We start from the raw sequence: 27,721 nt of genomic DNA on the forward strand, positions 1-27,721 counted from the left end.
GTCCCAGGGTCCTGGAATCAAGTCCCATATCAGGCTCCCTGCTCAGCGGGGAGCCTGCCTCAGGGAGCCTGCCTCTCCCTCTGCCCCTCACCCCACTTGTGCTCTAATAAATAAAATCTTAAAAAAAAAAAAAAGTTGATTAGCACAACTTGGGGCCGACAAGTTCTGATGAACCACGACATATCATTACATTTCCAAAAGGCCATGAATTTAAGTAACCCCTTAAATTGAAATCAAGCAATGTGAGGTTCTCTGTGACGGTGGAATCTTTGTCCCTTCACCCTGTCATTATAATGTGCCTGTTTTCTTGTATCACCCTAGGCTCCATGCTCTGCTTTTTTTTTATATCACTGAATATATAAAAACACGAATTGAAGACAGCAGAGTAGCTAAATGCCTTGGAAGTTCTCTGGTTGTCTATTTTTCTCTCATGACAATGTCCTTTTTTACTCTGATCGTTCACAAAAGTGTGACAGCGCCTGTCTTAAAAGTTCATGGCATTCCTCTGTAGAAATGAAGTAGTTTGTCTTTAAGCAGTGAAGATTTGACAGGAAAGAAAAAAAAAAAAGAAACGGAAACATCAATTTACCATCTTCATAATTTTTTCAAACACATAATTCTTTAATTCAGACCTTGTTTATGATTTGCCAAAAGCAGTGGAAATAGATTGTTTCTCTCAATAAGCTAACATTTTGTTTCTTTTCATATGTCTTAACCTAACTTGCAATCTGAACTCAAAAGGAAAGTAACTTTCCACAGGAAATAAATATTCTTTATGGTAGTTTACATTTATACTGTGTAATGGCCTGTGCTGTAAAGAAGGTGGTGTCTGGGAGGGAAAATTTCCCACCACTCCTCCTCGTTCTTTTGGTTGATCTAATAATTAAAGGACAGATTTAAAACAGAGAGAAAGAGAGAGAGAAAACCTGCAGTCTCTCACACTAGGCCCAGAGTTCTTACACTGACAGCAAAAGCATGATCCATAAAAGAAAAAAAATTGGTAAACTGGACATTAGCAAAATTAAAAGCTTTTGCTTTGTGAAAGACTGTTAAAAAGATGAAAAGACAAACTTTCACTTGTCCCATTATATGTGAGAAAAAGGTTTACAAACTACATACCGGACAAGGACTCATATCTAAAATACATCAAGAACTCTTGAAAAAAACTCCAATTAAAAAATGGGCACAAGACATGAAGAGAACACTTTATCCAAAAGGATAATAAAGATGGCAAATAAGCTCTTGAAAAGATGTTCAACACCATGAGCCATTAAGGAAACACAGATGAAAACCACAATGAAGTACACAACTTCGTAACTACACAACTACTAGATTGGCAAGAAAAAAGAATGACAACAGCAAAGATTGATGAGGATGCATCTGGATAAGCCATACATTACTAGTAGGAATGTAAAAGGGTATAGCCACTCTGGAAAACAGTCTGTAGTTTCTTAAAACATAAACATGCAACTATCTCCTGACTGAGAAGACCCACCAACTGCACTCCCAGGCATTCATCCCAGAGAAATAAAAATTTATGTTCACTCAAAATCCAGTCCACAAATGTTCATAGCAACTTCATTCATAACAGCCAAAAATTGGAATCAATCCAGGTGTCCATCAACTGGTGCATGGTTAAACAAACTATGGTCCACCCATACCAAGGAATACTACTCAGCCCTAAAAAGGAAAAAAGACTACTGATATATATATATATAACAATCTGGACAAATCACTAGAGAATTATGCTTGGTGAAAAAAGCCTGTCCCAAAAGGTTGCATACTATATGATTCAATTTATATAACATTCTTGAAATGACAAAAGTATGAAAATGGAGCACAGGTTAAGTGGCTACCATAGATTAAGGAGGGGCTGGAGAGGGAAGGTTAGTGGGTGTGGCTATGAGGGAGAACTGGGATACAAAAATGTTCTGCATCTTGACTTTTATCCATGTCAACATCCTGCCTGTGATACTCTACCAGTTTTGCTGGATGTTGCCACTGGAAAAAACTGGGTAAAGAGTACAGGAAATGTATCTGTATCGTTTCTTACCACTGTATATGAAATCTATTATTATCTCAAAATAAAAAGTTTACTAAAAAAATAAAATGAACATCTTTAAAAAGAAACGCTCTTTACCTGCTAATCGTGCAATACCTGGTCTGTGTTCATCTACTGCTATGTCATCGCTTCTACTTGTCATTCAAATCAAATTCCTTCTTTGCTCTTGGATTACTTGATTCTTATTTTATCCAGCTAATACCACTCAAATGAAATTACACTTGCTAAAGTCAATGATAATCTTCCAACTGCAAAACAAAATTGAAACTTGCTTGTTTTTTTATTTACCTAGCCTAGTATTTGACACTGATCATTAGTTTACTCCCTTCCATGAAACTCTCCTACCTCTGCTGGTTGTCCTTCCTCAGCTTTAGTATCCTCTCCTCGAGAAGCCTTGCCAAACCTCTCTCATCCCACAGTGGCCTTCTATATTTACCTAGTAACTTTAGAGTACTGAATTCCTTTTTAATCTCCTCTAGCACAAGAAATATTCCTGGAAATCAGTGTCTTGTTTTATCTCCATATCTTTGAGGCCTAATAAGAATGAAGAGTTGAATATGCTGCATGACTGTTTATTAGACTGAAGTATAGTCAGTAATTTATTCAGGCTCTTTCAAATAAATGGAAGCATCTAACTCTTACACATTATGTCCTTTGAAACAAAACTCATCTTGACACAACTTTTGGAAAGCATTCTCCAGTAATTACACCAATTCCCTAATGACTCACAGGTTCCTCTACCCCAATAAAACTATTATCACATATTTATGATAGTTCCTTTTAGTTTCATATTAAACTTCTGAAGGGCAGGCAATTCTATGATTCATAAGGACTTAAGATACAGTTATATGTCTCTAGGAACTTTATAAAATACTATCTGAATCTTTAAAATGAACAGAAAATAAGACTATTTGAGAAAAATAACTGGCTTAGTTACCAGAGATATAGGTAATACTGCAAATATATCATCTTCTGTAAATAAATACTGCATCCCAGTTCTGATAGCCTTCCAGACTAACCTCCGTCTTGTTGAACACTCTCCTTCTTCTTTGGCTACCCATCCAACATCAGCAAAAGACACCACTGCATCCTCTCCTGGATGGCTTGGGCTCCATTCTGTTGTAGGGCTGATAAGCTGTAAGTTATAAGGAAATTCTTTGGCACCAAGATGTTAGAATAAAACTTATTTAATCACCTAAAGGAAAATCATCAGCTCTGGTGTTACAACCACACAGACAGTTTCTAAGACATTGAAGGTCCCCACAAAAGGGACCATTAGTTATGTCACACTGTTGCCTAGGAATGTATGACAATCTCTGAATTATAATTTAACTTTATTCAATTTTTATTTTACAGATCAAATGAGACTGGCTTTAAGTACAAGCCAACAAACAAGCACGTAAAAACTTGTTTATCCTAAAACGTTATGAAAATTTTTATAATTTAAGCATTAAAAATCAACTTTTCTGAAGAGATTTAGTTAAAAAAAAAGTATAGTAACAATAACAAGTGACCAATCTGTGCTAAACCTGGGACTACTTTAAAATGGGTATTAAATTTAAAAATGGGCATTATATAGATATGCTATTAAAATGCTGAAAATACATTTTTTTAAAAATCCTTAAATTGGGGCGCCTGGATGGCTCATTCGGTTAGGCATCTGCCTTCAGCATGGGTCATGATCCCAGGGTCCTGAGCGGGGAATCTGCTTCTCCCTCTCCCTCTGCCTCTCCCCCCTGCTCATGCTCTCTCTCAAATAAATAAATAAATAAAATCTTCAAAAAAATAAAAATCCTTAAATCATGATTTTTAAATAAAAGTATTAACTATAAAGAACAAAAAATACTAATAGCAGAATAGAATTCTCTAGCTAACCTTAACCACATAAATAAACAGAATATTCTGAAATACAATGGAAAGGCATGAAAGTTCTAAAATTTACTTTAAAAAAAGGAAAGATAATTTAATTGAATTAAATTTGTAATGCCTCAGAGCCAGATGGCCAATGAATATAATAATTTTAAAATGAAGTTACCAGATTAATACTTCCTAAAAATTAGTAACAGTGAGCTTTACATAAATGAGAAAATACAGACTTTTTAATTGAAGAAAAAAGTTAAAAAAGGCCAAAGAGATTTACTTATTAATGTATTTATCAAAAAGGTTCTAGGGGCGCCTGGGTGGCTCAGTCAGTTAAGAGTGTCTGTCTTTGGCTCAGGTCATGATCCCATGGTCCTGGGATGGAGCGCTGTTGGCCTAGCAGGGAGTCTGCTTTTCCCTCTTCCTCTGTCCCTTCCCCTGGTTCATGCTCATGTTCTCTCTCAAACAAATAAAATCTTAAAAAAAAAAAAAAAAAAGGTTCTGCTGTAACCCGTGCTTTGTTTGAATCTTCTTTAATACTATCATTGCCAGATCAAACTTTTGGAAGCTACACTTAAACGTAATGCTTTTTCCTCACATGTCAAATATACCTTGCAAACACATTAATAATGAAACAGTTAAAAATTCAAAATGTCTTTAATATTATGAATAAAATTTTAATTGAACATACTGGCTGCTGGTATGTGCACCAATTCTGATATAATTACCTAACATTGTCAACTTAATAAAGTAGCATTAGAAAACTGACATTTTAATAACATACTAAGAATATCAAGTATTTAAAATGCCTTAAATTATGGCTTTTGGGGAGGACAAGGGTACAGGCAACAGGGAAAGGGTAAGCTTTAAAAGGGTAAATATTTAAGAATCGAATCCTGGGCAAACACAAAAAAACAAAAACTAATAATGGAATTAAGGTGAAAAGCCTTTCAAAATACAAATGTTTTAAAGCATGTAGTGGAATAACTGCAGCCACAAGGAAAAAAAAAGTAAGCACTTCAGGAAGTACACTGTCAAGGGATATGATCAAAGAGAAATCAAAAAGACTTTTCTACTTCTCCCCCTTACATTTCAGAAACTTATCCAAGTCAGTCAATAAACACACAGATACTCGGTCAATAGGTATTTTATATAACTTAACATAACTGGGCATCACATCTCCTCTCAAGAGCCAGAGAAATCTGGTAATATTATTCCCATCCATTACTGAAAACAGAATATGTATTAATATTCCCATAACATTTTAATAGGGAGATTCCAAGTAGGTTACATGGAGATCCTTAAACAAAAGGCCCCTAAGTCCCATAGAAGCTCCCAGAAGATACGGTATTTAATGGGCTGTTTTGTGAAAGTGAAAGATCAAAAAAGTAAAACCTGAATGGTACCTTCCTAAGGTGCTAGAGTTTATGAAGATCAATCTGATTGTAACTATTCTAGAAAATAAAATCTTATTGCAATACAGTTCTAGTTTGTAGTAAGTGAGGTATATTAAAACATAAAAATTAAGTTTTGACCTCAAGATTTCTTCCTTTCCCCCAAGTTACAAAAATTGCAATTTTCTTCCTAGATATTTCTGTTTATAAAAGGAAGCAAAATGATACCTTCCTAAAAATACTTAAAAATATAAAAGTTAACCCATTTTGTGACAGCTTTTCAGAGTATTTTATAACATAAAGATTAAACAATGTATCTTAATTTTACATATGTAATACTTCCCATATAAAACATGAAATGTTGCTTTCTGCATAAACTTAAAAACACACACCAAAATTTTCCATGGATTTAGTTTATAATCTTACTAAGAAATGATTATATGTAATCACTGAAATAATACCATGTCTATAACATGTGCTCAATGAGATGAAAACGTTATAATACTGTCAAGAACCAATTCCAGAACTGATCATATCTGTATCATTTCTAATGGACATCCTGCCCCACAAAACAAAGTCATCGGGGCACCTGGGTGGCTCAGCTGGTTAAGCCACTGCCTTCGGCTCAGGTCATGATCCTGGAGTCCCGGGATCGAGTCCCACATCGGGCTCCCTGCTCAGCAGGGAGTCTGCTTCTCCCTCTGACCCTCTTCCCTCTCGTGCTCTCTATCTCTCATTCTCTCTGTCTCAAACAAATAAATAAAATCTTAAAAAAAAAGTCATCTTTGTTAGTCATCTAACGTAGATATAATGTATCTACATAACAGTGATTTATGCCATTAAAAAAAAAAAAGCCTAAATAAGTCCCTGAGGAAACCAAACTCATCCAAAAGACAAAATAAAAGTGAAAAATAACACTAGTCTTTTTTTTAAGGCATTTCAGTTGCTGCTGAACTGTGCACTGAACAACAAGCATGGAATGGCAAGGACAGTTAAGGTGACATCAGTGCAAGCAAGGGGGCTGATGGCATGGAATTGTTGGAAGTACGATTTAGATGCCACTACTGACATGCATGGATGACTTAAGGGAAGTTTGAAAAAGACAAAGCCAACTTACTGAAAGTTCCAGCAAGGTCCTGTCCTACCATAGCTATTGTTAGTGGGGGGGGGAAAGAAATACAATGAAGAGAATAGAAAAAAAATTTTTTCAAAGTTAAGGGCATTACAAAATTTAAAAGTAAAATTAGTGCTTATAGATTTGTAAGTATCCAAATTCCTTTCAGAAAGTATGAAAAACATTTCATCCAGAGCAAAAAATCCAGTAGTAGCATTGTATTTTTACCGATTTTAAGAAGTTTAATTCAACATCTGATACAATTTAAATTATCCAAAATTCAGTTACATTTCAAGAATTTTACTACAGTAACTTTAGATAATTTTAAATATTCTGATAATGTAAAACTGTACCAAGAAAATTGACTGATTTAATAAAATGCATGAAAAACACAAAGCTTGCATAAAAGTTAAAATACCTAGAATAAAGTATTAGAACTTTGTCCTAATATGACTTTTCAAAAAATAAACACACTGTTATTAGGAACCATGATTCTCTCAGTTTCTTGCCAAAAAGGGTGTAATAGTAAATAGACTCAAGTCTATTTTATCAGCATTTGTTTATAGCCCAATGCAAAACATGTATTCTTAAAAGCAGCACAGCAAAATAATCTCTAGCTTTTACTCACAGATTTAATAATTTTTTCTACCAATTCCTGCCATAATAAGAAAAACTGAAAGCGAAATTTCTGTATTTCAATAGTGACATACAGTAAGCCAAGCAGTATACCTGTGTAAACAACACTAAATCCAGTATTCTAGCCAAGACTCAGTCACTCATGTTTCTTAGTATGGTCATTTTTTAAAAACTGAGCATTCAGGGGCACCTGGGTAGCTCAGTCGGTTAAGCCTCTCTGACTCTTGATTTCGGCTCAGATCATGATCTCAGGGTGGTGAAATCAAGCCCTTCACCGGACTCCATGCTTAGTGTGGAGCCTGCTTAAGATTTTCTCTCTCCCTCTCCCACTGCCCCTCCCTAGCCCCCCTACCCCCGTTCATGCTATCTCACTTTCTCAAAAAACGAACTAAAATAAAAACTGAGCATTTATTAAAGCTTTCTATTCATGATGCTTAGAATGGGGGAGAGTAGGAAGAGAAGGTGAGGGGGTACAGGGACAGGAGAGAGACCAGAGAGACAAAGGGAGAGATACGTGTCTGTCAAAATAGCCCAAGAAGGTAAGTAACAGGATCCCCATGGAGAAAGTAGTCTTTAAGAAGTCAATTACTGCAGGACCCCTGTATGACTCACTTGGTTAAGCATCCAACTCTTGATTTCTGCTCAAATCATGATCTCAGGGCTGTGAGATCAAGCCCCTTCTTGGGCTCTGCCCTGAGCATGGAGCCTGCTTAGGATTCTCTCTCTCTCCCCACCTCTGCTCCTCCCCACCCCCCTCACGTGCATGCGTGAGCGCTCTCTCTCTCTTTCTCAAAGAAAGAAATCGTCAATTACTGAGAATGAATAAAACATCACATTCATTACTATTTACAGAGTTAGGCTTCAAATCACTGAGCCAGACTACCAAATTTATAATACATAACATTGTATCTGAATTTCATTATTCTTAATAGCCATTTTAGAGCTAAAAATAACCAAGAAATGAACATCACATAGTTTGATATCACATGCTAGCATATTCCAGAATATCAAAGAGTAACTGAAAAAAATTAAGTTTAACAGTTATTTTTAGAATTAATCCAGGTACTTAACCTTCAGATGCCTCAGACACCAAAGACCACTATACCATACAAAGTCCCACCACACCAGTTCCTGACAGGTCCTTCTCCTAGTTCCTCAAACAGTACTTCTATCTTGCTTTAGAAGCTCTACACATATTCTCTCTTCATCCCACTCCATCCCTCTCCCCAGCTAAGCAGACTGGCTCTTTCTAATCTTTACCTATCATTCCTCTGGATGGGCCTTCCCAGACAGACCACCATTATTATCCTCCCCCATGCTATACTACTTTTTCCTTCATAGCACTGAGTACAAATTGTAATTATATGCTTATTAGAATATTTACTTATTAAATATCTCTCCCACTGAATCATATCCCAATAAGGGTAGAGATCACATCTTTTTGGTCCATCACTAATCAAAAGCCCATAGAACAACATACAGATTTCAAGTTTATTTGCTAAATAAAAATGGGCTGACAAGTAGCTATTTTACTTCCAGATTTCACCATGGTATGTGAACCTAAGTAAGAATTCCATTCATTACCTATTTGGTTACAGAACAGTCCCTCCACCACCAGTTTCAACAACAACTCCTAGCAATCTAAGAAAATCAGGCCAGGGCAGGATTTCCACAAGGAAAAAAGGTAGCCCAGGTTAAATTCCCCAGAGGTCTGCCAGTTAGAAAGCTGGAAGTAAAACTTTTATACCCCACTGCCAAGTGGCCCACCCCACTTTTTCTGGTAATACTCAAGATCACATTTTTTTTTCTTTTTGCCTTAAGTTTTTCAAGTGTAGTCTGTATCACCCCAATAAGCTGCTTTCTGTTCTTTTTTTAACTCATACAATTTAAAATTTATAAAAATGCATCCCCAAAGTGCTTTGTGATTACTTTTATAACTGCCAGTGGATAACTATGTTACTGCCTTAAGGAAAACTTTAGCAAATTACTTAAATACAATCTGTGCCTGAAGCCTTTAACCTCAGCTGCATAAGAAGCTCCTCAAGAGGTAAAAAAAACAAATGTATGAAATTCAGATTTAGTGAGCCCTGAGCAGGACCTGTATTTTTTAAAAGCTCTGTTTTCACAAGGAGGGCGGGCATATAAAAACTACCCGGCAAGACGGGGCCTGCACATGTATATATATTTTTTAAAGTTCCTGGTGATTTAAATATGCATGCAGTGTTGAGAACCACAGCAAATTAAAACCTCTGCACCCCATTCCTCCCAATTTCCCAGAGCTCCCTGCTTTTGCAAGTTCCTCCATGATCTGAATTTTCTTTTGGTTCTGTGAAACTGGAATAAGTACTAGGAGAAAAACAAGAACCCACTCCCTCAGTTTGTCTTAATCTGGGTTCCTACCTCCAAGGGGGCCATAATATTCAAATACAAAAAAAGTTTATGGCCAGAAGTATGTAATTGTGACTAAAGGTTGAGATGTACATATCTAAAAGGTGTAAAAGGGCCAAGGAAAGTTTATTTTTTTTCAATTAAAGTAAATCTGAAGGGTCTACTCTACATCAAAATAAAAAGATTCTGCACAGACAAAACTAAAAGGCAACCTACTGAATGGGAGAAAATATTTGCAAATCACATATTCGATAAAGGGTTAGTATCCAAAATATATAAAGAATTGATACAACTCAAAATCCAAAAAACAAATAATCTGTTTAAAAATGGGCAGAAGACATGGACAGATAGTTCTCCAAAGAAGACATGCAAATAGCCAACAAACACATGCAAAGATGTTCAGCATCACTCATCATGAGGGAAATGCAAATCAAAACTATAATGAGATATCACCTCTTACCTGTCAGAATGGCTAAAATCAAAACACAAGAAACAAATGATAGCAAGGATGTGGAGAAAAGGAACCCTCGTGCACTGTTGGTGAGAATGCAAACTCGTGCAGCCACTCTGGAAACCAGTATGGAGGTTCTTCAAAAGTTAAAAAATAGAACTACCCTACAATCAAGAAATCACATTACTAGGTACTTACCCCCCAAAATACAAAATCACTAATTCAACAGCATACATGCACCCTGATGTTTATAGCAGCATTATTTACAATAGCCAAATTATGGAAGCAGCCCAAGTGGCCATCAACAGATGAAGGGATAAAGAAGATCTCTCTCTCTCTCTCTCTCTCTCACACACACACACACACACACACATGCAATGGAGTATAACTCAACCATAAAAAAAAAGAATGAAATCTTGCCATTTGCCAAGACATGGATGGAGCTAGAGAGTACAATGTTAAGTGAAATAAGTCACAGAAAGATAAATACTATATGACCTCACTCATGTGGAATTTAGGAAACAAAACAAACGAGCAAAGGGGGGAAAAAAAGAGACAACCCAAGAAAGAGATTTTTAACTATAGAGAACAAACTGATGGGTACCAGAGAGGAGGTGGGAGGGGGCATGAGTGAAGTAGGTGATGGGGATTAAAGACTATACTTACCATGATGAGCACTGAGTATTGTACAGAATTTTTGCATCACTATATTGTATACCTGAAACTAATATAACGCTGTATGGTTAACTATACTGGAATTAAAATAAAAAACTTAATTGAAAAAAAGTAAATATGAAGGGTCTAGAGATCCCATTTTAAGTGTAAAGTAGCCAACTCATTTCTAGCACTCACAAAGTATAGAAACAAGCTATGGGGTTATAGGCATGTCTTTTTCAAATAACACAGCGAAGAACCACTGAGTGCTTTTACATGCTTTTTTACACTTATTACTTTATTTTATTCCTAGCCCAGTATTCATTGGGTCCATTAACTGGATGAAGGTGTAAATAAATGTTTTGGTCTGTGTTCTGGTTTCTGATTCTATAAATCCAATTTGTAAAATCAGGGAGTTGAATTACTTGAATAGCAACTAAGTTAATTTGCTATTCAAATGTAAGGTGGCAATAACAACAACAGAATCACTAGCACACTTATATTATACACTAATTATGTACCAGTTATTATACTCAGGGCTTTACATAGATTATTTTGTCTAACCCTCACAACAATAAGTAATGGGCCCATCTTGCCTATCATTATTGGATCAGTGGATGACAGTGAAAAGATGGTGTGATCTAGAAGGAACCATACTGAAGCTTAAGATTTCAGAGGTAAAATTGTTTTGAGGGTGACAGAGTCGAGGTGTTGGCTATAAGTGTGGGCAGCAGAAAAGAAATGGAAGCTAAAGCCAACAGGAATATAGGAAGTAAAGAATACAAAACGCCAAGTTTCAGATAAATCCTCTAAAAGACTGATATTACCTAGAACACTGGAGGGACTGGTTTTGACTACCTAACTCCTGCTTCTGAAATGACTCACGAATGTCCTATTTGCAAGTTTAAGCCATTTTTATTTTTGTCTCCTGAATATGGCCCCATAAATGGTGTCTACTCTCCCTGGGTCCAACTGTGGTTCCCTAGTTCCAGACTTTCTATACAATTTTCTAATGTTGGACTCCTTAGAGAGTCCAAATACATTCCATATCAATCAAATCCCTAAATGAGCCAGAAAAATAGCAAAAATGCATTTTCAACTTCATTACTCTAAATTGCATGTTTTTAAAAATTCCACATTTCTTACTTTACTGATAGATGTAGTTAAAATATAATAGAAGATACAGCAGATTTAAAATATCTACCTAGCAGATAAAACATTCATTTTAATATTGATCTCGGGGATGCCTGGGTGGCTCAGTGGGTTGAGCATCTGCCTTCAGCTCAGGTCATGATCCCAGAGTGCTGGGATCAAGTCCCAAATTGGGTTCCCTGCTCAGCAGGGAGCCTGCTTCTCCCTCTGCCTGCCGCTCCCACTGCTTATGCACATGCTCGCTCTCTCTCTCTCTGGCAAATAAATAAAATATTTAAAAAAATACTGATCTTGAATTTGAAAAGACCCAGTATGCTGTAAAATCATCTGGAAATAAAAATCTCACTATAAACAAATGTCTTCCATCTTCCATTACATTCTCAAGTAGGTCACCAATCTTTCTCTTACCTTACCCCTCTCTCCTATGTTTATCCATCATTATTCAAAAGCAGCTCCTACACTAAATCTAATAGTTTTAATTCTGCTCATACCTTTTTAAGTGACTAATAACACAGAGAATCTCTCCACTGACTGTCAAGGCAGATTTGGATTGTTACTAAAAAATTCTCGATTATCTTCATATCCTTCCATGTCTCTAGCTACATGAACACAAATACTACGCCAAGTTCTCCTACAACTAGGTTAAGTGGATACTAAGTAGACGAAAAGAAAATTTTAATCAAACTGAGCAATCAGAAAAAAGTTAAAAAGCCCTAATTAACACAGTAGTTATTTGAAGGAAGCTGGCAAATGAAACAATCAGCAATTTGTGTCTAACTGAACTGAATTCTCAGAAATTGTGCTTGAGTCACCACCACAGATTTCTTTATTTTCACTATTTTTTTAAAGCCTATAGTTTGATAAAAAATTACTTCTTGGAAAGTTCCATCTGTCACTTTCTAGACTGATGCACAAAGGTTTTGCCAGTCAATTTGCAAGCAGGATTATGAGCATAGTAATGACAACCTTGTTAATCAACCTGAACAAATGCTAATTTCTACCACTTAGGAACAGATATTTACCTCTATCTACCAGGAGTGCTGATTTAGGAGTAAAATATAATTATCAAATAAGCTTGCAGGGACACTACTGAGCTTCTGAATTATGAGTTAAATACATCTTCCACGTTGCATATGCTAATCTATTATTTAAAATTGGTACAGATATCTGAACTTTACATTCTTAAATGTTGAACTGAAAGATTCTGCAGTATTACTGTTGTAAAGAATTACTGAAAAACAAGAACACGTCTAACACTATTATAACAATAAGGAACAAAGCCCAAATCCAGAAAATAACAATTTATCTCCAAGCAAAGAACAGAGTTGCTCCTGATTTGGTGCTATAAGAGAATCTTAAGACCTGTGCATTTAAAAGTATTCCCAAGTCAGGGTTTCACTATCCTCTCATTCAGAGAACCACAATTACTTCTTTGTCTTGACACTTGCCAGTCGCTGCCAAGGCAATGGTTCCTACAATTAATGCTAAGCTTTAAACCAAGGATGAAGAAAGCAACTTATGAGGCAACCCACAGAGATATCTTAAAAATAAACTAGGGGAACAGAATGGCTGTCCAAAGGAGAAGGTACAATGAAGAAAACAAAGGTGGTACCTGAAGCTTCCTAAAGTAACATAAGGCCATGTTCAAGGTCACCTGGGAATTAACTGCTTGGCTTATTATATGCTTCTACAAAGATGTATTCTATGTATTCTTAAGAAGGATTAAGCGTCTTAAAGAGCTTTAAAAAGCTTGAATAATACTTCACAGAGGAAGTAAAATTAGAAAGACTTTACTATGGTTTTATTGCCTTTTACTGACAGTAGCATCAATAGAGGGAAAGGTTCAAAAATACTTTTAAAGCTGTCTTGCCTATTTGTATTTCTAATGCACATATTAATATAAAATTTCAAAATATATAAAATACAGTACCTGAAACTGAACTCTTGGGCACTGGATCAGAGATAAATTAGTACCAATTTTCCTTACGATACTTCGAGATGAACCATATGGCTTCCCAGACCAAAGTACCTGAGGAAGTAGGAAAAACCAAAAGTTTAATTACAAGAGTTATAAAGGTTTGTAGTTTGTTACTACAAAGCACTGGACAATTACTTGCACAACATATTAACACGTTAATTATGGAATCAGAATGCTCTACATGTTATGGGAAATGAGCTAATATTTCTCAATTAAAAGTTGAAGAATATGTATAGCTGGTTATGATTAACACAATAAAGTTTAATATAAGGCATTATATAAAAACAGAAGAATAATAATTATAAAATAATACATTTGGAGTAAAAAATTGCTTTTTCATTAGGTTTTCATACTATTCTGCAAAGGAAACACTATTTTTACCTCCTCTGCTGTATTTTGAGTTTTAAAATTTTATATACAAATTTTTTTAAAACTCTGAGCTACTTTTGTTATAATGCACTTTTCAAAACAAACCCACATCAGTACAAAGTTCAGAATCTGAATTTGTACCATTCAGGGTGCTTCACTTTGTTTGCTACACAAGAATGTCTGGTTAAAGGTAAGTGGGGGCCAAAATCCAGTTGCACTGCATCTTCCTGTAAGGCCCTGTCCCAGGGTAAAGGTATCTTTTTCCTAATTTATACAAAGGTACTGAATGGACTTGTGGTAACCCTAACTAGCAGAATTTCTCAGATGAAATCATAATACACACAGGACATTATGTTATGCTTTACGCAAAAACAAACCCCCAAAGCAAAAAGCGAACAAAAAAAACCACACATGTAGAATGTTAAATCATTATAAAGTACCTTGAAACTTCTCCCCAAGTATATGATTTTTCCTTAAAGAGAAAAACTATCCATCTGTTTTGAGTGCTACACTTGAAAGCCTGGACAGAGAGGTGGTATGCTATTAAAAGCAATTTAAAAAGAAAAGAATGAGAATGATATGACCATTATACTTAATTCATTAAATTTTACATTCAATTATATCCTAAAACTAAATAAGTAATACCAAATCAGCTGGCATGTATTCTGACCAACAGACACTGACCCCTTTTTAAAGTCATTCCATGGCCATTCTAATTTAAAGAATGGAATTACCCTAACATATGCAGTATGAACAAGGGATAAATGTTATTGTAAACAGCAGTGGCTCCAACACATAACCCAAATTAGATGTTTAAACCATCCTAAAAGCATGCACAACTTGTAAAATGAGCACAGAAGTAATCTGACTTCTTAGATTTTAGCAACCCAATCCAATTAGAGGTTAACAGCTGGGCTCAAAGTGAGGATCAGGGGGGTATGTATATAATACCTCTGGTATATGCCTTCAGCTTTTATATAATTCACCATTAATATGTTCCAAGTTTCAATGACTATTACCTAGGAGAATTCAGAAAGTACTATAACCTACACTGGCTACTATAACCAATAAAAACTGTAACTCTTGCTTTGGAAATATAAACTAAAAAGATGGTACAGAGTGGAAAATAGGTCAGTAGAAAGATAAGAAGACATCGATTTTGAAATATGAATACTAAACAAAGAATATTAAGAGGCAAAGCTACTGTGAAGCTTAGAAGAGAATTACCTGTAATTCAGGAATGCAAATCATTCACACCAATGATCACAACTTTATCACACGACTAATGTTAATAACACATGAGGACCAAGAGAAGAAAAACATCTGACTAGACAAAAATGGGGAGCATCACAGTTTTACAAATTCAACATAAAAGGCCAAGAAAAAATAAGAATATGGGCAAGTAATTCTAAAACACAGTATTTAAGCAAACTCTACCTTATACATGTTCATAGGTCTTAACCTTTTAAAAAGAAACCCACAGGGCAATAGCACCTATACCATTCCTTCTCCTCTTGAATCATATTCAGTCACAAGTCAAAACTCTATGATGTATGTGTAGTGGAACACAGTGCATCACAATGTGACAGTTACAGAATCTAAAGTGAATCTCCCATCCCTCCAGTATGCAAAGATCTTAACTGGAGATGAAGAGGATAAAAAATTCACAAAGAAAACTTTGGAAAGGATTTGCCAAGGTCAGGAACTAATGTTTCTGCCAATTTTTAGCATTCCTTGCTATGCATGCTTCAGGGCTAAGTTTCAACTATTATCTTCCCATCTGCTTAATATCAGAAGGAAAGAATACCAGGTGACTTCTACAAGAGAAGTTGGCCAAAGATTCAGCTTTTACTTTTAAGGACTAAGTAGACTATTTAGGCTTCTTATACAAAGTTTTAAAGGAAGTAAAAACAGATTGCTTTATGTGATTTTTTTCAAGTATACACAGCAGACTGACAATGTTTTTCTATTATTTGTGAATTGCACAGCACTTAGCACCAAGAAATATGAGGAAAGGTCTACGTAAGCTAAAGACTGGAATATTTAGAAGCATCGTAACTTTTACCTGACTATAGGAAAAAGAGAGGGTAAAGAGCAGCTAACTTCAGGAACTCTAAAACTAGGTCCTACTTTATTTTTTCTATTCAGCCCTCATGGAGTGGGAGAAATTGTAAATGGCTGTGAAGAAATAATGAACAGATGGTACTGAAAAGTCACCATCTGTGCACTGGGAGACTGTAAGGCCCAAGTGTATCTCCTACCCTAACTGGTGGCTGAACTGTTGTCTTGTCGGTATACAGGAGAAGGGAGACTTCCTCTAAAGATAAACTGTCATTAATATTTTTTCAGATGTTAGAGAGGGAAGGGAGAAAACTCACTTCTAGACAACTGGATTTCGTTAAGAAATAAGAATTCAATTCCCCTAGAAAATAATTAAGTAACTATTATTATTAAACAGAAAAACTCTGCTTTGCTTTATAATGACTACTGACAAATGATCTAATAATGAATGTGTGCATGTGTTTGCACGTCTGTGTCTAGTAATGACAGTCCATAACATTTAGAAACAGAGTTTGAAAGTGATGACAGCAAGGAGGAGGAGGACAACAAGAAAGCAATTTATTCTTTTTTAACATTGCGAAACGCTACTGTAGAAGTGCTGAAGTGTGAGCCTGGAATCTGAAGCCATCATCTGTCTCATCATGACGACTGTCCTCAAGTTTCATGTGGTAATTCATCTGTTATAGACCAGTTTAATCTAAATTACTATTTCAGAGGTACCGTGTAGCAGGAAAAAGTACAAATTTAATTCTAAATAAATATATTTTTCTCAAGTTAAGCTATTTCATACTAATTCAAGGGTCTTCATTCTGGGGTCCATGTATCCCTGAAATTACGTGCAAAATTGTGTTTATATGGTATTTTTCTAGAAGAAAGTCCATACCACTAATCAAAATTTCAAGGAGTCTAAGACACAACAAAATACAAATCCTTAACTCCAAGGGAACCAGGGGAAAATTCAAAGTGTGTGTTGGGGAGAGGGGCCAGATAGGAAGATGAAACTCTGTAACAATTTCAAAATCCCCAATTAAAGACAACACTTCCCTCAGTTCTCTTCTTCCTTACTCTAAACTCTTAGCATCCAAAGCACAAAAGGAAAACAAAGTTACAATTCTTAAGTATTACTGGAAATATATTACTAATACAAACTAGATATTTGCTCTGACTGTGGTTCTACCTGTAAAACAAAGTGTTGTTTTACTGAACATACATAATTTAGGCAAAAGAATTGGATACAGTAAATCAATCAGTGACAGCTATTACAGTGGTGCTGATGTATACAGTAAAATACAAAGAGCTAATCATCAACAGTTGCTCTAATGGCAAAAACAAAACCCTAATCTCAAAGCTGCACTTTTTCTTTTTAAGCAGATAAAACATACAAAGGATGAAGGTAGTTTCTACTTGGAATACTTTCAAACATAGTATCAAGTTCATTATCAAAAAATGGGGAAAAATGGGAAAATATGTATTTATTACTGAAAGGGAGCAAAGAAGTTTTATTTTCAGATGACCAAAAAGTAAAATCTTGGTAGACTATACCTTTTTACACTTAGGCAGCACACTAAGAGATCTTAGAAACTAAATAATTCCAAAGTATCAAATCGCTTTATGTTAAAAGAAAACTTATTTCTATACAGATTTTCAGTTAACTGATTAAAGTTGATGATTATATGAGGGTGCCTGGGTGGCTCAGGCGGGTAAATGTCTGCCTTCGGCTCAGATCATGATATCAGGGTCTTGGGATATGGGATAGAGTCCCGCATTGGGCTCCCTGCTCAGTGGGGAGCCTGCTTCTCCCTCTCCCTCTGCCTGCTTCTCCCCCTGCTTGTGCTGTCAAATAAATAAAATCTTTGAAAAGGAAAAAAAAAAGTTGATGATTATGTTACATAAAAAAAACCAAAAACCAAAAAAACAATCTTTTTCAGTTGCTACTAATAGGAAGGGCCTTAATTGTGATTACAATATAGGGAGTAAGTTAATGCTCCGTTACCTGGTCCATTTTTTGATGAAAGGCATCCATTTTACCACTCAAAATGAACAAAGCTACTTAAATGAACAAGCTAAATAAAGTGTGTTATCTGTTCCTGAAACAAACTTCTGCACTTCAGTCTCAATCAGTATTAGTCACATTTGCCTGACTTGGGGCGGGGATGGGGGGGGGAATGACAGAGCAAAACCATAGAAAATTAACCATTATTGAATGTAACTATACTACATACAAGCCACTGTACTAGGTGTTTCACAGTCATTTAATCCACAGGCTAACTCTACAGTATTTCTTCTTATAATTTGTGGATGAAGAAAGTAACTGGCAGAGACCAATTTCAGATCCAGAGTTGTTTGAATCCAGGATCTATGATCTTTTCAATAAATTACACTTTTTTTTTTAAGATTTTATTTATTTATTTGACAGAGAGAGAGACAGCAAGGGAACACAAGCAGGAGGAGTGGGCAGAGGGAGAAACAGGCTTCCCACCAAGCAGGGAGCCCAATGCGGGGCTCAATCCCAGGACCCTGGGATCATGACCTGAGCTGAAGGCAGACGCTTCATGACTGAGCCACCCATGCACCCCTTTTTCAATTATTATGTTTTTTTTTAAGTAATCTCTATGCCCAACCTGGGGCTCAAACTCATGACCCTGAGATCAAGAGTTACGTGCTCTTCAGACTGAGCCAGCCAGGCACCCCTCTCTTAAACTGTATTTCTTACTAAAATTGGAAAGAAGAATCATAAATTGTAAAGCTTGACATTTTGGGAATTATAAATAAAAGCTTCCCATTTTTCTGGAAGCAACAGAAATTATTTTACTGTCAGTACTAAAATGTTAATCTACTCTCTCTAGCCAAATGATGGTAAATAACAAATGAGAAAGGCGGTATAAGCTGCATTAAGTGAAGTTCAAAACATAGAAAAATGTAAGTGAAAAAGATGAAAATACTATTAACTTCAGAAATCATTTTCCTATTGCTTCTCCTCAAGCTAATAATCTCAAAATTATGCAGCTATTAAAAAAGGTAATTTCATTTGGTTCTTTGCTTTTTATCTCCAAGGAAAATAGATGTAACTCTGGAGGGTTGGGAGATTCAAAGTTTGACTTTCTCTTAACAAGACATGAAAAGACACAAAATAAAAACAAGAGTAAAAGTAGTACATTAAAAAGTATACCCATATTCAAAAAAAAGACATGTATATATACATATACACCCATATTCAAATTATGTAACCTGCCTGTATCTTTAATAAAATTGAATTCCACATTACTAAGGCAAAATATTGAATGTGAAAATGAAAAACAAATATTCCACAAAACATGCCTGGCACAACTACTGCTCTTAATAACTTTACACTGGATCTTTAAGAAAATTATGTATCAGTAGAAAATACTTCAAATAGTAGCAAGATCAGAACATCTTTGGCATAGAATATTATACCAATCTTTTCTTCATATCCATAGTTGTTATATTTTCAGAAAACATGACTTACCTTTTACCTTAAAAAGTCGTATGATAAACTACGTTATAACAGCATTCAATAAGTTCTACAACATTCAGAGTTGTCAAGTGTTAGTCAAACATATTTTATCCAATGATTTCTATATATATTTCTCTTTCTTCACTACTAACAAATGCATTGTTTTTAACAGTCACATGAATACTGGTACATTTTCAATGTAACCCAAAATGTTACTCCCATACTTAGGATGCTAGGTAAAGATTCACTTCTATGACTTAAATAAACATACTGAATTTAAAATGTTGGTCATGTATAGATTCATTTTACTTTCTCAGAAAAAATTCTTAAAACATATACATGTCTGGACTTAAAAAATTAATTTGGAGCACTCACCGATTGCATGCTTACTCCAACCTGTTGAAAAACCATCCTAATTAGGCGCTTAATCCAGCCAAGCATTTAGATGGCAAAGTGTCTCCAAATTTGCATTTCAAGTACTTCAGGCATACATAGCAGCACATGGTCCAATAAGCACACTAAAATTTTAAAATGCAAATACTAAAATGAAATAATTGTTATTTAGAATCTTTACTGTCTGCAACATGTCTCACAAAGTCTAGTCTAAAACATTTTAAAACTTTGTGTGTACTTAAGAGAAAACAATTTTGCCTGTGATCAGTTTTGAATAAACTAACAGTACAGTATTTTTTTAACTATCTTTTTCCAGCCAGGGTTTTAGTTGGAAGCAATAAAAACCCACTGTGGCTAATTTAAGTAGAGAATGTTTTTATGAAAAGATATCTAGGTAACAATCTTAAAAGAACCTGATGTATAGCTAAGGAAAGACATTCAGGACTGGGGCAGAACTGGTCCTGGGAAGACACCATTGCAACTGCTTGCTCTGCCACCCCTGACACAAGAGTCTGCCGGTTCCCACTTTTCTGCCTCACTGGCTCCTAAGTTGCTGTCCATACTGGTGGCATTTGCTTGGCCAAATCTACCCGCCTATAGTTACAAGCAGATTCTGCCTCCCACCAAAAATCATAAAGGAATCCCAGAAATATGGTACAGCAATTTAGATGCTAGAAGATCAAAAAAGACAAAAGTTCTTCCATAGTATAGGCACTATAACCCCTACCTCTCACCTCCTTCCCCATCAACATATGACACATCTGATAGAATTAAACTGTTAACTCATCATACAGCATAACCCAGTTTACTGGAAGTGTTGGTCTCCAATGAAACAGGAGTTTAAACAAAACTGCCAATGTGCTGCTTCCTCATCAAGGCAGTCTTGATTAAATACAAACAAAACTGCTAAACAAAAACAGTATACTTAGTAACATATTTGATTCACATTCTGATGCAAGTTCATCCCTTTAAGGACCAGAAACACTCTATGGTCTACACTTTACGAACTTCATGTACAACTCGGGGACGGGGAGATAAAAGGTGCCACAAATACATCAGACCCTGGGTGAAACATGAACTGAAAAGAGCAAAGTCCTAATGACATATCTAGGTATGTAACAATTCTAAGCACTGGCAGGAATATATAATTTATTGATAACTGTGAAATGGTCATGACTAGAACTTCGGTGAGACAGATAGATATACTATAGTGTTACCAACATCTATTATTGCTTGTAAGAATGTATACTCTGAGAGTTAACGGGAAGAAAAATAGCAAAGGTCCAAAAATAATGTCAAAGCTGGAAATAATGGGACAAAAAACCTAGTCGGAGGAAAAAAGGATGGTTTTACATAGGATTTGAAAACCTATCACTTTTTTTAAAAATGTGATGTAACTTACACAGAAATGTTTATCACTTTTACCTGTTCAGCTTCATGAATTTTATATATGTATAGACCTGGGTAACCACCACCCTAATCAAGACATAAAACATTTCCCAAACCCCAAAATCTCCCTATTGAACTACTATTCTAACTTTTACGAGCTACTTTTTTGGTGGGAGTTTTGCCCACTGTATATACTCTTTTGTGTTTGATTTCTTTCACTTAACAATGTCGGAAATTAATCCACACCGTTTGTATATCATAGTTCTTTATCGTTGCTGTGTAGTAGTAGTTCACCACATTACTATACCACAATTTACTTACCCAATTTACTGTTCATGAACATTTAGGTTGTTCCCATCTTTTATCTATTACAAATAAAATTGCTAAAATAATTCTTGTACATAGCACAGTAATGTACACATAACAATTCATTTCTCTTGAGTATATGCCCAGGAGTAAAACTGCCAGATTACACGATATACATACAGACAGTTCCCAACTTACAAATGGCTCAATTTATGATTTTTTGACTTTACAATGGTGTGAAAGCAAATACACATTCAGTAGAAACCATACTTCAAATTTTGAATTTTAATCTTTTCCTGGGCTTTTGATATGTGGTAACTACTCTCACGTGATGCTCAGCAGCATCAGTGACTGCAGCTTCCAGTCAGCAACATGATCACGAGGGCAAACAACTGATACTTACAACCATTCTGTACCCATACAGCCATTCTGTTTTTCACTTTTAGAACAGAATTCAACACGTTATAGTAGATTCAACACTTTACTATAAAACAGGCTTTGTGTTAGATGATTTGCCCAACTGTAGGCTAATGTGTTCTGAGCACATTTAAGATAGGCTGAGCTAAGATGTTCAGTAAATTAAGTGTATCAGAGGAATTTTAGAGTTACAGTATCTTCAATTTACAATGAGTTTATTGGGACATAGCTCTATCATCAGCCCAGGAAGATCTGTACAGATAAGATATATAGCTACATCTTTAATAGAAACTAACATCTTTCTGAAGCTTTTGTACCAATTACACTCCTGTAAGCAAGTCAATGAAAGAGATTCAGTCATTCTACAATCTCTGTCAATACTAGATATTGTCAGTCTTTTAAATTTTACCCATTCTAGTGGGTTCTTTACACGTTTGGGGGGCATTTGGGTATCTTCTCCAAAGTGTCTTTTGCTTATTTTTTAAAAGGACAGCTTTTTAAAAATATTTTAAAATTATTTTTGACAGCAGGGCGCCCGAGTGGCTCAGTCGGTTGGGCGTCAGACTCTTGATTTCAGCTCAGGTCATGATCTAAGGGTTGTGGGATCGAGTCCTCCGTAGGGGTTCTTGCTGGGTGTGGAACCTGCTTGGGATTCTCTCTCCCTCTGCCCTCCCCCACTGCTCATGCTCACACTCTCTCTAAAAGAAATGTAATATATAAATATAAAATTATTTCTGCCAGGAAGAGATGTTTTACAATCTGACCTAAAGATCGGAGAGCACAGGCTTAGATAAAGGAGATGAAATCTAAGAGTGAATGACTAAGAAGCCAGGATAGAAACTTCAGGAAATACTTGAGGAACTAGCAGGAAAAAAATAAAAGCCCCTAGGGAAAAAGACCAAAGGGTACCAGAAAAATGAGAGAAGTGTCATCAAAGAAAAAAAAAAAAAAAGAAATTTCAAGAAAGGAAATGGTCCTTGTTAAACAGAAAAACACAAAAAAGCAGTCACTTAGTCAGGTGGTAGCCTCCTACTGCCAGCCTCTCCTCCAAGCTTCTCCACTGTGCTCTCTAAAACCTTCCTTAAAGGTTAAAAGTCCCCTCCCTTCCTGAACTGAAACTGGGCTGGCCTTCTCAAATAAGCTGCTTGCTTATTCTCTCACACTTTCTATCAAAGCTGTTCCAATCAGTCACTTCTCTAACCTCTTTTAAAAAACTCTTTCTCAAAGGCAAAACTAAAGGGACAAAAAAACAGATCAGTGGTCACCAGGGGCTAAGGTGGAAGGAAAAGTTAATTAACAAAAGAGCACAGGGAAGTTTTAGGAACATGGTATTGTGGTGGTGGTGGTTTCATGACTATGCTCATCAAAGAAATGTTTGCCAAACAGTGAATTTTGCTGTACACAAATTAATCCCTCATTAAAAAACAAAAACAAAAACAAAACCTTTCCTTTGGAAGCACAGCTTTACCTACCAGCCTCTGCTGCTTATAAGGGTTGACTCAAGGACACTTAAGTCATTCTCTATCATTTAGCTATGACTCTAGCAAAGTCATCTTCTCTATTCCACGTCCTTCCCTAAATTGAATTCCGTGTTTTGGCCCCATTAGCACTAGTAAATCATAAATATTTCATATTTACCAGTGCTAGATGATTCACAGAAATGATGCATCCAACAGAGTACTGTGTAAGTCCATTCATATAAAGATCCAAAATGGGTAAAATTAAAAGTAAGCTAACCATAGATTAGGGATTTTTTTTCCCCCAAGTTTTATTTGTTTTACTGTTGGAGATAGGGGTACCGACTGGTAGGAGGCCTGAGAAGGATTTCTGAGGATGCTGGCAATACTCTATCTCTAACACAGAGAAATACTTAGGTGTGTTTATTCTATGAAACTGCAGGATAGTTGACAATACTGACTCAATCTTTAGCCCTCCATCTTGTTCATGTCCACTTGCTCAATGACCTGTCTTGTGGTTACGTGTTCCTGGCCCCTTGCAGATTAATATACATACCTTAGAAATACCCATCAAGGAGGCTTGCTTTGGCCTCCCATGAATCTGATGGCGCCGTAAGGTTAGCTGTCAATTAACTGCCTGTAAGCCTTCTGATCTCACTATAATACCCTCCTGCATGTACCCTCATTCTATAACATCTAGACTAAGATCTGGACTTTTCAGAGAATAGTTGCACAGATGTCCAGATTGTCATCCAACCAAACCTGTCAGTAAGTTACCCTGAATAAAACCCTGTGTAAGCTGTATGGAGTTGCCTTCTGTGTTTTTCAGTCCTAAGTGCCTTCTCAGTTTGGAGGATAACTTTACAGTCCTTCTCTTCACCTTCTAATAGAAACTTATCAAGATGTACCTTTACATACTTTTCTTAATGTAAGTTATGCTTCAAATAAAAGCTTTAAAAACACACATAGCCTTTGACCAAGTTATGCAACTCTGAGGAATTTCTCTCACAGAAATAAAAGCATTATACATAAAAATATATGTATAAAGATATTGTCTACAGTGTTTTTTCTACTCACAAAATTGGGATCAACTTTAAGTGTTTGTCAATAGAACTGTTAATTACTCCTTTTAGAAAATATTATGCATCGGGGTGCCTGGGTGGCTCAGTCATTAAGCATCTGCCTTCAGCTCAGGTCATGATCCCAGGATCCTGGGATGGAGCCCCATGTCGGGCTCTCTGCTCAGTGGGAAGCCTGCTTCTCCCTCTCCCACTCCCCTGCTTGTGTTCCCTCTCTTGCTGTCTCTGTCAAATAAATCTTAAAAAAAAAAAAAAAGAAAATATTATGCTTCTATTAAGTGACAGACCAGATGGTAATTACACCTGTGGTGAGCACAGCATAATGTATAAAGTTGTTGAATCATCTTGTTGTATACCTGAAATTAATGTAATATTGTGTGTCAACTATTCTCAAATTTTTTAAAAAGTGAAGTCTATGTAATGACTTGACAGCATATACATGATACAGGAAGAATATGTTAATTATGATTTCATTTCTGTAAAAAACAAAAATCCTCAAGTTTTTTATTTACAGAAAGATACACATCAAACTCAAAACTGGCAAGAGAGGGTAGAAGTGAACTTTTCTTCGTATAGTTTGCTTTTCATTTCAAAACAAATTCTAGAAGTTAAAAAAACCAAATACCTCACCTTCTAGCTTTCCCTCACATACTCGTCTGCCCTACTTGGTCCATACTGAGACCTTCAGTCTCTTCTCCCCTGCAGTTTTCATCAACCTAATCAATCCCTTCTTACCTTCACTTTCTTCTACCCCCTGCAGCCAAAAATCACTGGAACCACTCTTTTGTCAGTATTTTCAACTCCTTGTTCTACAGTTCTATTTCTTTTAGAAGCCAGAACCTGATTAATCCAGCAGGCTACATGTTCTAGAATTGGGCTGTAGAAAAATTAAGCCTCACATTTTGATGTTGCTACAAATATTCTACCTCTGATCTCAAATGGGTCCTCACTGCTGTCTAGCATCCTAGGAAAATACTTTCTTACTCTTGCCCCTCTTCCATTCTCCAAGAAGCTTTTTCAAGCATTCTCCATGCTACCCAAATCTCTCCAACCCTTCCTCCATCATTTCTCAGCAGATGACCAAGCATACTACTTCAAGTAAGAGAAGTCATCTGACAGGAACTCCCTCAACATCCTGCCACTCCACATGCCATACGCTTACCTACACACCTATTCTGTCCCCCATTCTCTCCTGTCCCTCCTTCCAACTAAGTGCTCAGGATTATACCCCCCCAACTCACAGGTCTCATTGTATCAGCTCCAATCCGCATACATAAATTCTTTTTCTTGTCACATGTCAACTTCAGTCACATGCCAACTTCTGGTTTCTCCCATCTGCTCTCAAACCCAAGAAATCCAGAACCCAAGTCCCTAATCTTCCTCCTAAATCTGCTGCTCATGTGTTCCCTACCTCAGAAAAAGGCACCCATATTGTCAGTTATTCCTTCTTTCTCTTTCATTCTCTACAACTGAGTCTATGTTTCCTCCAAAATATATCAGATTCCATTTCCACTGCTATTGTATTCCAGTCCATTACAGCTATTCTAAGCCTGTACTATCATAATCACCCCCCACAAATTTTGCTCTCCCCTTTCTATCCGTTCTCAGTACCGAAATAAGTCCTTTATGATCTGGTCTCTGTACTTTCCTAACCTCTGTATCTTTCACACTCTACTCTTTAATCCAGTCATACAGACAATTCTAAAAATTAAACAGGCTCTCTGGACTTTTCTTTTATCCAGTATTCTACCTCTCTACCTCTATATCAAGCTAGCTCCTATGCATCCTTTATTTCAGCTTAGCTATTACCTCCTCCAAGAGGTTATTCCTGATCAACCAGGATTAGGGCCCTCCTGTATAAAGTCTCCTAAACTGCACACTACAACAATGTACCTAAACTGCTTATCTTTTCCACAGCACTAAATCACCTTAAGAGCAAAACTCTTATTCATCACAGTGACCCCAGCACAATATATGGGATATAACAGTTGCTAAATTAATAACAGAATATTAAATGACGGGCATCTAAGCCCTAAGCCAGTGCCTTTTCAACACTATCTCAATTGTAAACAGTTATCTGAGAAGAATTTATAACTGAACTACATAATTTCAAACTATCCTCCCATGAGGTCAAACGACAAAATATGAAAATCATCTATTTGAAAGCATCAGAGAACTATCAAGGCAGAGAAGTATAACCAGGCCAAGAGATGGTTCCTTGAAAAGAAACAAAAAGGACTAACCTCTAATGAGATTTACTGAGTAAAAAGAGAAGACACTTATAACCAGTATTAGGAATCAAATAGGGGACAACACTACAGATCACAGAGGCATTAAGAAAATAATAGAAGGGGGGCACCTGGCTGGCTCAGTCAGTCAAAGGATGTGACTCTTGATCTTGGGGTTGTAAATTCAAGCCCCATGTTGGCTATAGAGATTACTTAAAAATAAAACCATAAAAAAAAAAAAAGAACAAAAGGCAAAACAAAGCTATAGTGCAAGAAGTTACAATGGTGGTTACCTATGGATGGGGGCGAGTAATAGTTGGAAGAGAGCATAAAGGAGTTTCCTAGAGTGCAAACAACTTTCTATTTCTTAATGTGGGTGGTGATTACATGGATGTTTGGTTTGTGATAACTCATTGAGTTATATATCCATGTTTGTTACATTTTTTGTGTTACATTTTTTATGTGTTATACTTCAAAATAAAAAAGGCTTAAAAAAAGATGGCTAAGAATCAGATTGCATTTTGTTTTCTAGGTTCTGTATGAATACATATATAATTTAACTTCAAGAATTTTATGATGATTGGGTGCCCGGGTGGCTCAGTTGTTAAGCGTCTGCCTTCAGCTCAGGTCATGGTCCCAGGGTCCCGGGATCAAGCCCCGCAACCGGCTCCCTGCTCTGCGGGAAGCCTGCTTCTCCCTCTGCCCACTCCCCCCTGCTTGTGTTCCCTCTCTGGCTGTCTTTCTCTCTTGTCAAATATATAAAAATCTTTAAAAAAAAAAAAAGAAAAAAGAAGAATTTTATGATGATGGTGTAAGCTTGAGGCTAATCTACTTTGATGCAGACTATAAGAAATAGCA

The 27,721-nt window shown here is 36.1% G+C and overlaps 1 protein-coding gene across 2 annotated transcripts in view; it reads right to left on the reverse strand.

The window, feature by feature from the left end:
* MTFR1 (mitochondrial fission regulator 1) overlaps positions 1-27,721 on the reverse strand; it is a 66,697-nt gene that overhangs the window by 16,164 nt on the left and 22,812 nt on the right. For both annotated transcript variants that reach the window (XM_028112655.2, XM_088022824.1), the window contains exons 2-4: positions 19,970-20,112; positions 13,642-13,740; positions 3,082-3,197 (exon numbers count right to left, since the gene is read on the reverse strand). In XM_028112655.2, the coding sequence (XP_027968456.1) occupies positions 3,082-3,197; positions 13,642-13,740; positions 19,970-20,035 (281 nt within the window). In that variant the 5' untranslated portion in view covers positions 20,036-20,112. The remainder of the gene's footprint in view (positions 1-3,081; positions 3,198-13,641; positions 13,741-19,969; positions 20,113-27,721) is intronic.

Source organism: Eumetopias jubatus, unplaced genomic scaffold, assembly GCF_037043125.1.
Source record: "Eumetopias jubatus isolate StellerSeaLion01/CBP00866 unplaced genomic scaffold, mEumJub1_p1.0 scaffold_4, whole genome shotgun sequence".
NCBI lineage: Eukaryota > Metazoa > Chordata > Mammalia > Carnivora > Otariidae > Eumetopias > Eumetopias jubatus.